The sequence below is a fragment of the Gymnoscopelus microlampas genome (assembly GCF_963454915.1).
Source record: "Gymnoscopelus microlampas genome assembly, chromosome: 4".
Lineage (NCBI taxonomy): Eukaryota > Metazoa > Chordata > Actinopteri > Myctophiformes > Myctophidae > Gymnoscopelus > Gymnoscopelus microlampas.
The window spans coordinates 11,847,244-11,863,036 of record NC_139941.1 but is presented as its reverse complement, the minus strand read 5'-3'; the positions used below and the strand labels follow the sequence as shown (position 1 = coordinate 11,863,036).

Here is a 15,793-nt window from a genome sequence, read left to right as displayed (position 1 = left end):
TAGCCATGGTTCACATGATGACAGTCATGTTTCAGGGCTAGGTCCAGGGACTTTTCCCCATGTGCTCTCATGGTTCCTTGTGGGGGTTCCAATTTCCAAATGGTCCCTTACGAGTCCATTTGGTTCCATAATTGTACTCTCTCAGAGTTATGGGGGTCCTTGAAATTTAAAAAAAAGTTTGAGAACCACTGTGCTGCCTCACTAAATGGAACAGAGCCTTCATTAGCATCATTGCACCTGTGAAGGAGTATGCATACTGGTGGTTTGTGCATAATATATCTGTGTGTGTGTGTGTGTGTGTGTGTGTGTGTGTGTGTGTGTGTGTGTGTGTGTGTGTGTGTGTGTGTGTGTGTGTGTGTGTGTGTGTAGTGGTGTGCAGTGGTGGAAAAAGTACTCAATTTTTTTACTTAAGTAAAAGTACCAATACTGCAACATAAAAATACTCTGTTACAAGTAAAAGTCCTGAATTCAAAATGTACTTGAATAAAAGTACAAAAGTATTGGCATCAAAGTATATAAGTACTAAATATAGTAAAAGTACTAAATATTTGAAAATAGCAGATCTACAAGCTCACACTGTGTCTTTGTGAGCTTGTTGATAAGCTATTTTCAAATAGCCTAGGTATAAAATAGGGCTAAAGTGGTTAATGTATGTTTCATTATATCATAGTTTATATCTGAAAACGCGCGCGCGTGCGTGCGTGTGTGTGTGTGTGTGTGTGTGTATTTGTCAGTCTACAGTTGTCTCGTAGTCGTAGGGCGGAACCATAGGAGCGGAACGGATGTTTTTTTCACGTCGTCGTTTCTACACGGAGCGCGTGTACCAGGTCATTGTGCAAACAAACATGGCGGCTTGCTCGAGGACCATGTTGTTGAAAGGTCAGTTGTTTATGTTTGTATTTCAGGACATTATCCATACATTTATTATATATACTCTGTCATCATGCGAGGGTGTCGCTTAATGTCAAGTCTAGCTGTACGACGCTTTGCTGCTTGTAGGTCAGTTCTTTTTGACAAGGCAAGAGACACAATAGGCTCTATTCACAGCAGCTACTGATACTAATGAAGGCTCTGTTCCATTCTGGTCAAACAGAGTCAGGGTGCTGATATTGTGCATGTTGGCTCACTAGAAATACTAGTGGGTCCCAAAGTGTGGTCCAGGGACCCTCATGGTTCCTTGAGAGGGTGTAACTCTGAGAGTGTACAAATGGAACCAAATGGACCCTCCCGGGTCGATTTGGTTCCATTTGTGTGCACTCTCAGAGTTATGGGGGTCCTTGAAATGAAAAAGTTTGAGAACCACTGTGCTACACTAAATGGAACAGAGCCTTCATTAGTGTCATTGGTAACACCTGTGAAGGAAGCAAGGAAGGGGCCCAATTTCTGTCCAATATGGCTGTTGTGCATAGAGCCTATTCTTTGCCCTCATTCTGAGTGCAATGTTTTATCCTGAGACTTCAGGGTGTATTTTTGCCCTGTTTTTGTTCCACTACATGTCTGGTGCTAAACTAAAGAAAACGTTTGTGCATTTATATTGATTTAGCACAGTGGTGGGGAAAAGTACTCACATTTTTCACTTAAAGTAAAAGTATCAATTCTGCTATGTAGAAATACTCTGTTACAACTCAAGTAAGAGTCAGAAATTTAAAATTGACTAGAGTAAAAGTACAAGTATTGGCATGAAAATGTGCTTAAAGTACCAAAACGAAACAACGTTTATTAACAGACTAGATCCGTGGTTCTCAACCAGTGGTCGGTCCTTGAGGGGGTTCCAGGGGGTCCCCAGCCTAAGTAATAGTTAGGCACCAAATGGACCCTTATGTGTCTGTAACTCTGAGAGTGTACAAATGGAACCAAATGGACCCTAACGGGTACACTCTCAGAGTTAAATGAACACTAATGATGATGATACAGTGTAAATTGGTTGAGTCCCTGGCAAATCTTTTCAAATGGGGGTCCGTGGGCTATGTGTCAATTTGGGGGTCCTTGACACGAAAAAGGTTGAAAACCACTAGACTAAATGTTTGGATCAATGAATATTCTTACACACCATATATATATATATATATATATATATATATATATATATATATATATATATGTGTGGAATATAAACGTGGCACACATTTTATAATTTATTTTATTAGGCATTTGGAAAGGCCAGTTACATAATAGACAGCCGTAGTCCTAGAATGACTGATATTCCATACATTAAATGTACTGCATATTCTTACACGGCACACTCAATGCATTTTGATAACATGCATTTAATCTCCTATTTTCTATGAGCTACCGCATTCTTTGTGACAGGATGACATTCACAGCAGCACTAGTGTCAACGCATGTCAACTTCCTTCAGTGAGAGCATACCTAAGGTTCTTGGTTTACCTATGATCCTAGATTACTATCTCTAAGAATCTGTCATTTTTATATTGATTTGGCTATTCAAAAATATCATTTTTAAAGCAAACTTTTTTAACTCAAATCTTTGCTTCTGGGGGATTGTACAAATGTCTTCTAAATTCTAACAGTTTTTTGAAAAAAACGTATGCTGCTAAAATATCAGTGGTTCTCAAATGTTCTCTTGTCAAAGGACCCCCAAATATTTTGCTTAAAAAATAATCTACATATTCAAAGATTTGCAAAAAAAAATAACACTTTTTAAAAGAATAGCAGATATACAAGCTATGAGCTTGTATATCTGCTATTTTTGAATAGCCAAAGAAATCCTAAAATGACACACAGATGCGTTCCCGGTCTTAAAGGGTTAAGATCGTCTGCTAAATGCCTAAATTGTAATAATCATGTTGGCTGCACTGTGATCCAGGTGTGAGTTCACACACCTGATCAACGTCAGACCCCCACCACTTGGGAAACATTGAGAGGGGAACGTTTTTCCAAGTCGCTGTTTGTTTTATGCAAATATGGAGCAGTCTCCAGTCACCCCTCTGCTATTAACACATCCACCGCCGAGGGCTAATCTCAGAACGTACAACGTAGTGCCAAGCTCTTTTTGTTTTTTTGTTGTTGTTTTGATTTCGCCATAGTCCCCGCTAAATCCGTTTAAAATCCGCGTTCATTTGGTTCGACACAAACACGGGACCCGACGGAACAAAGCGCTGAAGACCGCGACCCGATCCGATCCTCCATTTTGAAGTTACAGGCGAGAACGTTAGACTGGTGGATGCGGTGAGGAAAACTACAAGCTGAGATAAACGCTTCCAAAGTTGATCGCTAGACAGGAAACGGAGGCGGGACAAAAAACGGAACCAGTATTATTTCGTTTCCGGTCCGCCCCCTCCGAAACCGGAAGTGCACGAAAAAAACGGAATCGGCACCTGATCGATTCAACATGGGAAAACGCCCGCAACGTAGTGACTACGGTTTTGGCGCTTAACCGTTGGATTTAACGGACCGTAGGACTACGTTCTGGGCGGTGGATGTGTTAACACCACCAACACTTATTCAAAGAACAGGAGCAGCATAAACCTGCATCGTATTTTTTATTTGGATTTTCTTTGCTTTTTATTAGTCGTTGTGCAAATTGATGCCTCCCCTCACACACATGTATGTGTGTTGTCACTGCTGTTGTATCCTAGTACTGACTCACTCCCACTGGGAGGACGTATTGGAGCAGGGGTCTTCAACGTTTTCAGGCCAAGGACCCCCTAGCTGAGAGAGAGATGAAGCAGGGACCCCCTCTATATTGTATACAATTGTGTTTGCCAGACCCAAGGGCTTACATGAGGCTCTGTACCTGTTTTCTCCATACATGGGCATGCCCCCTTTGTCCTTAGGTCCCAGCCAGAAAAGTCTGTCCCCCTTTCGTCCATACATGGGCATGTTTTGTACCTGTTTTCTCCATACATGGGCAAAAAACAGGTTTTGTCCCCTTTGTCCTTAGGTCACAGCCAGAAAAGTCTGTCCCCCTTTCGTCCATACATGGGCATAGACACAGGCTGACACGTCATGTGAAGTCCGGCTTAGCCTGGGTCTGGCAGAACCAGGTCTCCTGGTCTTGTTCAAATATACTTTTCCTGCTCTTTTTTTGCCAGACCCAGGGTCTTTTTTTTGACTCACATGACGTTTGTAGCGTGATGTCCCCGGTCTTTTTTTGACTCGCATGACGTTTGTAGCGTGATGTCCCCGGTCTTTTTTTGACTCGCATGACGTTTGTAGCGTGATGTCCCCGGTCTTTTTTTGACTCGCATGACGTTTGTAGCGTGATGTCCCCGGTCTTTTTTTGACTCGCATGACGTTTGTAGCGTGATGTCCCCGGTCTTTTTTTGACGCGCATGACGTTTGTAGCGTGATGTCCCCGGTCTTTTTTTGACTCGCATGACGTTTGTAGCGTGATGTCCCCGGTCTTTTTTTGACGCGCATGACGTTTGTAGCGTGATGTCCCCGGTCTTTTTTTGACGCGCATGACGTTTGTAGCGTGATGTCCCCGGTCTTTTTTTGACGCGCATGACGTTTGTAGCGTGATGCTGTATAAAAGGGACAGACACGTCATGCGAAGTCCGGCGTGACGTGATCTTATAAAGTACTGGGTATTTATTCTGGGTCTGGCAGAACCAGGTGTCCTGGTCTTGTTCCCTCTACACCTATAACTCTTTGCCAAAAATAGCGCGAGGCGGTGTAAGCTTGTAGATCTGCTATTTTTGGCTAAAGTTCTCCTCAGAAAAGGGATGCTAGGGTTCAAGTGGTTAAAGTAAAAAAAAATCATATCATACAAAGATTTGGCGGACCCCCTGTAGTAACTCTGAGGACCCCCTAGGGGTCCCGGACCCCTTGTTGAAGAGCCAGCCTTCCATCCTACTTCTCCCGCCCAACACTCCCTGGAGTCCCTGCTGACAGGTGCCGCCCTGAGCCAGTAGGAAGGAGTACGTGCAATGACAAATATCACCCTCCCTGCCCCTCCCCACCCCGAACACAGGGCAATTGTGTTCGTATAGACGCTCGACAAATGCATTGGTCATGGTCATTGCTCAGGAACCGCTCCAGTTGCGCATCCCCGATTTGACCGGGGATTCCCTGCCTGGAGGATTCAAACAACGTCATGCACATACCCGCCATGAGGATGCCTCTAAGGACAAACACGATCCCGCTGATCAATCTGAGGCCGAATTCCAAACCTTTCATCTTGGTTCTGCGTTCTCTACCGATGTGGCGTTTAAGTCGACACTTGGAGGGTGTAGATGGATCCGCCTGTCTATTGACACTTACACAGCTTTTATACTGCTGGCCTTGTCATGACGATGATGCTGTCACTCCAAATATGGAGTGCCGTGTCTGTCAGCCATGTCCAAATATGGAGTCCATGTACTGTGGCAACAGTGGTAACCATGACAACGTGGACTCGCACTCACTCTGACATACTGAGTAACCATGGCAACCCGAATATGATGTCATGGTACTGACGTCATACACTGACTGAGACTCCATATTTGGGCATGTCTGAAACGGAACAGATATGTCGGTTTTGGCTGATACTCGCCTTGTTGACTGCCATTGGTTTATTAAATAAGATTATTGTATTTGCCTGTTGTCCAGTCTTAGGGGGATGTCAGAGGCGGCTGGTGAGTGCTGGTGGTCCCACCAGTGTAGTTGTCCCACAGATGGTGGCAAGGTGTGTCCCCACGAGGACCTTCGCTGCTGTCAAGTGAGTCTACCATTCCTCCTTTTTACTAAAAGTATCCCAAAACAATCACTGAGTTCACGGTTATGCAGTCAATATGATCCATTCAGGGACAGAACACCATAAGGGGCCATGTCCACAGAAAGCATATTTGAGCTGCCAGCTCTTTTCTGCCATGCATTTGTATCGCAAAGACACACTGGACCTGCATTTGGCTATCTTCGCCAAATGTTTGCTCCCAGAATAGGGATGCTGGGGTTCATGTGGTTAACATACTCTTATTCTACCATACAGACTGGTCAAAATAAGGCTTTATTCTTTAAAATAAGTTCCAGATTGCACCTTTAAAAGATCCACACACACCGGGAGTGTCATGAATAAATGATCAGAAAACACCAAACTATTAATTTGCTCTTTTATTGGAGGTAATGAATTGATCTTGCTTTGAAAAGAAAATCACGTCCCTTTATCGTTGCATAATATTCTTTGTGGATCATGTACTCATGACACAAACAACAGTTTAAAGGTAGGGTAAGTGATATTTTGTTATTTTTATTTTTGTTGTTAAAAAGGTTAAAGTACTATATTCTGATAGTAATCATTGCTACAGAGCGTTTGTTCGGTCACAGGGGTCTCTCCAGCTCTTTAGTAAACAGAATATAGTACATTTTCAGGTAGGTGATAACATTTAAGCCAATCAGGAGAGAGCACTGAAAATGCATTTTCTGTTTAACACATTGTGTGCCAAAAACGGTCCAGACCGTTTTTGAGAATCCATGCGTCATGTGCCATAAACGGTCCGGACCGTTTTTGGCCCATTTTTCTTTTATACGTGGGGCCCACGTGGGGCGCTCTATCGAAACTTTGGGATCATCCAAGGAGTCTCTGAGAAGGAGAGGCCGGATATGGATCCATGTCAAAAATCCTTCCGGTCGGCCGCTCCAATGTTAACTCCTTGACTAAAAGCTTAATATCTCCATTTCTTTTTAACGTGGTGGAAGTGAGCCGTTTTCGATCGGCGATCACTAGAAAATATTAATGTTCCAGGCGTTAGTCGGGACCCTCCGCCGTCTCGCACGCACGCTTGTTTGTTTACATGCACTTCCGCGTCGGGGCTTCTACAGCACGAAACGTATCAGCGTAAGTGGATGGAAGATATGCAGGCACTGAACGTATAATATTTTAATAAACCTCTGGCACACAATGTGTTAATAAAGAGCTGGAGAGACATGGGAGACTCGTTTCACTGAACAAACGCTCTATAGTACTATCAGAATATAGAGCTATTTAACACTTATTTTAACCAAAGTAAATCACTTACCCTACCTTTAAATTAAAGCAAATGAATGACAAAGTAAACCCTGCTGGTGTCGTAAGGACCTTTTACTCTGGTGATTTTCCCTTTTGCAGGACAGCGAGAAAAGGCAAGAAAGAGGAACCGGAGAAGGAGGTGAAGAAAGAGAAGAGGGTGATCGACGACAAAGACAGACACAAGCCGTTTGGTAAGACGGCGTGGTTTCCCGTAGACGACGTGTACGTGAGGAGATTCTACCCCAGAGACTTGTACGACGCCACCGTGGCCATCGACATGCTCAAGAGCTTCCAAACGTTGGACTTCACTCCCCTCGACCAGCCCGTCTACGCCGATCTCAGGCTGGACATGAAACTAGAAAAGAAGGTGATGTTTGTGTTTGCGGCGTGACTCTGAAACGGGTAGCCATTCGTCTGTGTGTCTGTCCTGTCCGGAGGGTTAGGTTATCCTCGCTAACTGCTGGACCAATCAGCACCAAAGTTCTCATGCACTCTGTCACTAGGCTAACGTGGAATGCTAGCGGTATTCTACAGTACATAAGCCTAGTGGCAGTTTGCATAAGAAATGTTCTGTTCTCTTTACTTTACGCAAAGAAGACTGTGCGAGTCCCTGTGTTCAGCTAGTGTACCACAGGGAGCTCCATCCTATGCCTGCTGGACAGCAGGTGCTTGAGCAGAGCAAATACGATTACAAAAGATCGGCATTTAATCTCTAATTAATCCCATAGATTGCCCATGTTAATGCACAATGTATACTAGTGTATATGCAAATATATCAGTTTGCGTTATTATGCCTTTTGCACATTCGATAAAACCAGACTTTAAGCAATTAACCTTTTACTCTTTTGTCACCTTGTCACACTAGCATTTCACTACTTCTTTGACTAGTGACAAATACATTCTCTTGATTCTTAGTTCTTTCCCTGATTCTTTAAATAATTGAGACGGGCCTAATCGTTGGCAGTGAGTGATGCATTGTGGTATTTTGCGCTACTTCCTATCAGCTTCACCATACCTGACTTGATGTGTCTTATTTTATTGTCTTTCAGAAAAAAGTTGATGCCTTCGTCAGCACTGTGCACTTACCACACCCCATCAAGAAAGAAACAAACAAAGTTATAGTTTTCACAGAGGTAACGGTCTTTGTACTTGGCTGTGTTCATCCGTTTCTGTCACTGCCTTTTAATGTCATAGACAAGTATTTCATGTAATATTGGAATATTGTTTTCACATTTTGCCAGGTAACACTTTACTGAAAGACACTTTATAACTGACTAAGTTATGGTAATTATAATGTGCTGTTCCGCTGAACTTATGATGCCTTATGACCAGCACTTATAATACTGTTATGCATAATTATAAACATTTACAACAAGTGTTATAGAGCAGCGAAGTCTGACGTAATTTACGCATTCTACCTGGGTCGCTTTTTTCCCCCCTTTCAGAATTCCCATAGACCTATATCGCGTCAAATTAGAACTGTGTTCTAAAAATAAACAAACGATCCTGGCCGTTTGACTCATATGGATATGAAGCATCAACTGATGGCGAGAAAACGCAATGTCACTGCCGCCGAATTAGTTAAATGTTCGCCAGAAACAGAACAGACTGTATCAAATATAAGTGACTGACTATCATAAACGATACAGAGCCACCTCCCTGCCAATAGCGCAGGGACAGCTTGTTTATTTTTGAACCACAATTCTTATATGAGACGATTCTAAGATGACCCAATGTTATTCTCCATAGAGAAATTACTTCCCCGGCACAGGAGAGGAAGTCAGGACTTCGGTACTCTATAATGCCTTATAAATGCATTGTAATGCATTATAAATGTGCTTATAATGCGTTGTAGACCAGACCTTAATATACAGTCTTACCGAAAGGTTTGTTATATTCAGGATGTATACAATCATGTTAATGTATCCATTTGTAACTGTGTGTGTACAAATTGGTTCCATTTGTAATCTTTCAGAGTTAAATGTTCTGTAGTGTAGTGTTTTTTGTGTAAATTTGTTAGAAATATACTTGAAATGTAATTGTTTTTCTTGGTAGAATCCTGATCAAGTCAAAGTGGCCCAGGAGAGTGGAGCTGTTGCTGTCGGAGGAGCTGAGCTTGTACAGCAGGTGAAGTCACAACAACCATATATTGTCTTAGATCGCCATCTAGTGGCTGAACATGTTCTTGTCCATAGCTGCATACACACCTGTACACAGTCAAATCCTCAGTGTTAGTTTAACTCGGAGTGTACAAACGGAACCAAATGGATAGTTCTGTCGTCTTTCCCCTACACCACTGGTTCTCAACTTGGGGTCCCCAGCTAAATGATTGATAGTTACGAACCAAATGGACCCTTACGGGTCTGTAACTCTCAGAGCTAAATAAACACTGAAGATTTTACAGTGTAAATTGGGGTCCCAGAGATATATATTTGTTTTTATCAAATGGGGGTCTGTGGTCTAACAACTCATATCAAACTGGGGGTCTTTAAAATTAAAAAGGTTGATAATCACTTTAAGGTATATTTCACCCAAAAAATTACTTACCGGTACTTTCTATCAATTACACACCCCATGAAGCCTTGAATTCATGTCGCATTCCTAAGCCAATAAATTGATGACCGTGTGTATTTCCGGTAGGAGACACAAATAGTCTCCTTTGTGTCTCCGGTAGGAGGCGGTAATCAAATTATTGGCTTAGGAATGCAACAAAAACTGGGGTGTGTAATTGATAAAAAACTAGGTTCAAAACTCGGGTGCAATTATATTTATCATACAAAATGTATTTTTACCAGAAGGCCAACTTTCTCCTGTCCAAGTGCTGAACTGCTTTTTTTTTTTTTTTACCACTGAGCTAATAGAGCCTGCCTGCTTGCTCTGGGGAGAAATTCTATTTGACTTAAAAAAAATGTTGTCAAACCAGAAACGGGATCATGTCAAAGGTTGTGTCCAACCTAGACACAGAATCTAAATGTCTCAATAGAAGAGCATGGAGACCAAATGCAACCACCTCTGACAAAAACATAACATTTTATACAAAATAAAATAAACATAATAGAGCTTTAATGTCCTGCATGTCTTCTTCTCGGTGTTCTCCCCCAGATCTTAGACGATGAAATCACAGCAGACTTCTACGTGGCGGTGCCAGAAATGCTTCCTAAGCTGCTGCCGCTGAAAAACAAACTGCGCAAGAAGTTTCCTAAGAGCAAAAGAGGTACATACTGTAGCAGTACACCTGTCCTTGTGTGTCTCTCCATTCTGATTAACCAGGAAAGCATTTCAGATTCTAACCACTTTAACCATTATTTTATACTTATATAAAAAAAAACATGACCATTTTTGATAATCTTTGAATATATATTTTTTTAAGCAAACATTTGTAAAATATTGTATTCCAGTGACCTCCAGAAGCAAAGATTTGAGTTCATAATATTCGCTTTAAAAATAGAATACACACATTTTCACGATTTTTGAGCTTGTAGATCTGCTATTTTTGAATAGCCAAAGTATAAAATAGTGGTTATTGCTCAAATCTAAAACAACACAGATGCGATTTTACAAGCTAGATTGGGGTCCCAGAGATAAATGCATAATCAAACTGAGGGTCCTTGGTTGAGAACCACTGAACTAGTCAAGCTGCTAACCATGCTGTCTCTTCCTCTCTCTGTCACTTACAGGCTCTGTAGGGATCAACATTCCCAAGATGATGGCGTTGTTCACATCAGGTCACGAGTACCTGGTAGAGAGGGACTGCTACGTGGTAACGCAGATAGGCACGGTACGTCCGAATACCTTCAAAAATAGACGCCTCGTGAGCTTGTTGGCCATTTTCACCAAATGTTGGCCTATTTTTTGCCAAATGTTAATGTATTTTGAAATGCCCAGAGTAGGGAGGCTAGGGCTCATAATGGTTTAAGTCAGGTTGGTATCTGCTGGTTGCAAGTCTCAAAGAGGCCACAAGGTGGTCATCTGTAACTGTTGAACAGTTCATCTTCAAGTTGACTTTTGAATGGCTGCGGTGTGCTAATCATGTCCACCAGAATATTAGGAATCAGTCATTCATTAGTGAATCACGAGACACAATAAAGTAACACAAATAAAATATACAGCACAAACATACAATGTAATACATGAATAATTCATTCATGTTGCACTGTGGCACTGTGGTTAACAAAGCATTGCTTGTTTTCTGTCTGTTCCAGCTGGACATGTCCAGAGAGCAGATCTTTGATAACCTGCAGACCGTCGTGATAGACGTGTGCAACCATCGACCGGCCAGTTTCGGTATGTTCACCACCAGCCAGAAAGTGTTGTGTTCACATCTGAGCTTTGTGTGGGTCTCTAAAATAACTAACATTAGTGGTGGAATAACAGACAGACAGACAGACACATGCATAAATAGATAGGTGAAGCCATACTGCAGCCATAATGCCATCCACAAGAGAATAATGCTGCGGTTATCGGTAGTTCTTTTGGAAAACATGTGTCTCCTAACTTACATTAAAAGATGCATTGTTTGTGACGAAGGTAATGTATAATTAGTGACGCCCACAGATGTGAATTCTTTCATGGGAGCACTGGCTCCCACATAAGTCCAGCCCTGCTCCAACTGGAACTTATTTATTTACCGTTGTAGCAAGTCACACCTCAGGGCTTCCACAATCCCTCTTTTTAGCTGAGTTACTGAAAAGAGAGCTGCGCCAGAAGGCAAAGCTCTCAATCTACCCGGTCAATCTTCTTTTCCTACTCTCACCTATGGTCATGAAATGACAGTGTCATAATCCTTGTATTTACCTGTAATATACTACAGATTAATATAAAGGGTTATATGGGGGTGAGGTCGTTGATGGGCCATTTGCAGATACCTCCCTATTTTTCCCATTCTAATGTTGGTAGGTATGGAGTAAACGGATCAGGTAGTAACAAACTGGGATAAATATAAGTGTTAAATATAATATAAACTACCAGAAACCAAAGGAGATTTAGGGTCATGCTTGGCCTGCCCGGGATTTGCATGTTGTTCTGAGGTACAGTTATAAATATAGTCTACAACAACAATCTGTCTCTATTAGTGTGGCTAAATATGAACATAATGAGACGTATACCAGATAGAAATCTTTATATTAAATAGCCTAGTGGTACATAAAGCCTACAGCTTCTGCCGATCTACAAGAGCTTGTAGATCTGCAATTTTTGGTGCGCGACACCCGCACGCAACTTCATTAATTATAACTCAGGCTTCCAAGTAAAACAAGAGCCAGCTTGCAGCGCCTGGGCTTCTGCAAACACCATCACCCAAAAGTGGTGATTTTCCCTGGGAAGCAGTGGCCCGCTCGCAACTCACGCAAAACACAGCTGAAAAACGAAGCAAGAACAGACAAGGACACTCGCACAGCAACACAGAGTGCAATTACAGGTTCCTTTTGGTGTTCGTTTCTGGCGTGCATCGTTCGCGGTACGGCGGCTGCTTTGAAGTAGCTCAGTCAGTCCTCCGCTCCAGCTGTGTCATCTTAATAGGCCACAGAGGATTTTTGGGGGATGAAGGCACACAAGACAAAGCAAACGACACCTGGGTTTTTTCCTTCACCCCTCTCTAATTCTATGCCAAGAAATGTTGCACCGTAAGCTCTGCACCGTGAAATCCTCTGTGTTCATTTGAAGCTGCCATACGCAAGATTTATGTCCTACCTGGGAATTGAACCCAGGTCTCCCGCCTGGGATGACCTATCTTCTACCGTGCTCTGACGAGACGGAATCCGTGCTTGGCCAGGGGAGATATTGCACTTATGAGCTTAAGGCAGTACTACTGTATTGGTGTCCTACCAGACACCAGGGTCTAAATGTCTCAATGGAAGAGTACGGAGACCACCTCCAACTACTGTCGCTGCACGTGTTGTTATATTGTATAAACATACTCTACTCTACAAATAGGTTAAAATAATGTTTTATTAATTAAAAAAAGTTCCGATTGCAGCTTGAATTGCGTTAGCAAACTTATGCAATAATATTGCAATTATACATCAACCAACCAACAACCAATGCAGATTGGTTAAAATAACACGTAATGCCTTGTGGGCTTGTAGATTAGCTATTTTTCTGTGGCACCATTGTATGACCATTGTATGACCATAAGTGGCTATCTGACTAATCGATTTAGTCGATCGCTCCAATTGGTTGATATAAAAAATGACTATAAATTCAGATGAAAAAGCTTTTCGATTTTTTAGAAAAGGGATTGATAGAATAATCGCTAAGAAAATAATAAATGCCTATAGCCCTAGATATAACGTCTATCTCTATATAATCATACATTACTACGGTACCTTGTTGCCTCTCAAGCCTAATTTATGCTCCGTCGCACGACAAGAATTGCAGACCAAGTATGGATCGGGCTTCACTTTTTCCAGCAGATAAAGGTGGTGTGTGTACACATGAAAGAATAGACGACTTTGATGTAGTGGACAGGTGCATGTGACTGGACCCACACATTATTTCATCACATTCACACAATTTGTTTGAAGATGTTTCTCAACACTACACCTGTCTGGAAATAACAGCCAATTCTCTCCTCTCACCTCTCTCTTTTTCTCTTTCTTCCCCTCTCTCTCTCTCTCTCTTTGTGTCTCTCTCACTCGCTATGTCTTTCTCTTTCTTTCCCTCCCTCCCTCTCTCACCCTCTCTCTCTCGCCCCCTCTGTCCGTCCCTCTCCTTTTCTCTCTCTCCCTTGCTCACTCTCTCTCACACTCTCCCTCTCGTCCTCTCTATTTATCTGTCCCCTCTTCCCTCTCTCTCTCTCTCTCTCTCTCTCCAGGGCATTTCATAGAGAGGGCCATCATTTCAAGTCAAACCAGTGAAGGTCTTTGGTTCAAAAGTGAAGATGTCTTACCGCCGCCGCCACCACCAGAAATTGACAATTAAATCAACGTGTCCGTATGTGCTATTTTGTATAACTGTTGCATAAAGTAAAATAAAGTAATAATTAATGTGGCCGTGTCTCGCCAACCAGTTTGTAATTTAGCAATAATTCCTAATTAGTCTTCTTATTCATTGATGCTTTAAAACAGTGGTTCTCAAAGGAGCATCAAAATCACTTTAACCTCTTTAACCTTATTTTATACTTCGGCTATTCAGAAATGGAAATGTTGGAATAATTTAGATTTTTTTTAGCTGGGGGTCCACGGCCAAATATATTTAAATTTGGGGGTTCTTGACGCTAAAGAGTTGGAGAACCACTGCCTTAAAATCCTTCCAAGTCGGCCATCCCATCCATGACCCAAAATTGCTTTCCAAAACTCAAATTTCTGCTGCCTCCGTCCTCCAACATGGTGGTGTTACTGTGAAATTGGTGAAATATGTGACCATCTTGTGGGCTTCACTTCAAATAATGTCAATGTCCAAACGTCATGTTTATTAACGGAGTTTAACCTAGTGGCATTTAGACAGACACATCACTTCACATCACTCTTCAGTTTAATTCAGTACAGCAAAACACAGATAACACAACAGCACAGTGACCACCAAATATTTTTTTTTTTTTGTTATGACAGACAAGCAATCTTTTGTTGAGTTATTACTCCTTATTGTACACTGCTTCTGTTTGAGTTGATTGGTAGGTAGGTAGGTAGGTAGGTAATTTATTCATCCTGAGGGGAAATTAAGGTGTTACAGCAACTCTCATAGAGACATCAATAGAAATTATAAAAATATATATATATAAAGAAATTTATAATAATAAAAACATCTAAAATAGGCATTGAGTGACTATAGCATGAACAAACAAACAGTAAGAGAGCTTGGATACAACTTGAGAGTATGGACAAGTACAGTATATATCGATGTATGAGACCCGGGTTCAGGTACTTAGAAAGAGGAAAGCTATTAATAGTGATAGAACACACCTGCCAAACAGTCAATAGCACCTTTTGTCATCAGGACGACGGTACACAGTACCGAAGTTGCAAGCTCGGGCTCGCCTCAGAGATCATTTGTCCCCACATAGGACTTTCCCTCTGTTCTGCGCATATGTGATGTGCCACATGCGGGCCCCACCTTCACTTAATGCGGCCCGCAGGTTAATATTGGAATACTGATATATTATTGATTTCAGCTGTTACAATTCCAAACATGCAAACATGACCCGCTTTAATTACTTCAGTCTATGTTAGTAGCTTAATGACTAGTATTAAAATTCTATTGTCTTTTTTATGTCCAATGTGTTCGTATTTAAGTTCATCAAGCTAACATAAGTATAACTAAATGCATTTGAAATGAAAATGTTACTTTTCAGGATTCCAATTCAAAAATAGCAGGTCTACAAGCTCAAAACACGTCACGCTGCGACGCGTTTTGAGCTTGTAGATCGGCTATTTTTTCTACTTTTGTGTGACAAAGAATGTCGAAGTAAGTACGGCATTAATTTAAGAGAAATACGGACGTGTCTGCCCGACAGTATACAGTATGCAATGTGGCCCTCTAGAGTGAGTGTGGAAATATAGTGGCCCTCACCATCATCAAAGTTGCCCACCCCTGCAGTAGATAGTTGATGAAACTAGTTGATCGGCTATCAATGCTATCATTTCACCAGAAGTCTTAAAAACTGTTCGCACAATTACAGGTCCTGGACCTAAATAAAGAATCTTATATATATTAGTGGATGTTTGACATGTTTTTAGCAAACACCCCTCTTGTATTGTCTTATGCTGTTTCTTCAGACGCCTCAACCATCGCAGTGAGGTGTGTCAGAGCAGGAACCACCACCTGACCTGCAGAAATGGTCATAAAAAGAGTATAATTGCAATCATAAATGTTTAACACTATTAGATATCTTGCTAGCAGTGGTGGAAG

At 41.8% G+C, this 15,793-nt stretch overlaps 1 protein-coding gene across 1 annotated transcript; it reads left to right on the top strand.

Moving 5' to 3' along the window:
* The first annotated feature begins 714 nt into the window (after positions 1–714).
* Positions 715–13,928, top strand: mrpl1 (mitochondrial ribosomal protein L1). Its single transcript, XM_084054751.1, has 9 exons — positions 715–879; positions 5,554–5,662; positions 7,049–7,316; positions 7,999–8,082; positions 9,005–9,076; positions 10,052–10,163; positions 10,627–10,727; positions 11,152–11,233; positions 13,761–13,928. Exons 1-9 carry the CDS (start codon positions 783–785, stop codon positions 13,865–13,867), a joined length of 1,032 nt encoding a protein of 343 aa, XP_083910877.1. The 5' UTR covers positions 715–782; the 3' UTR covers positions 13,868–13,928.
* The last annotated feature ends 1,865 nt before the right edge of the window (positions 13,929–15,793 follow it).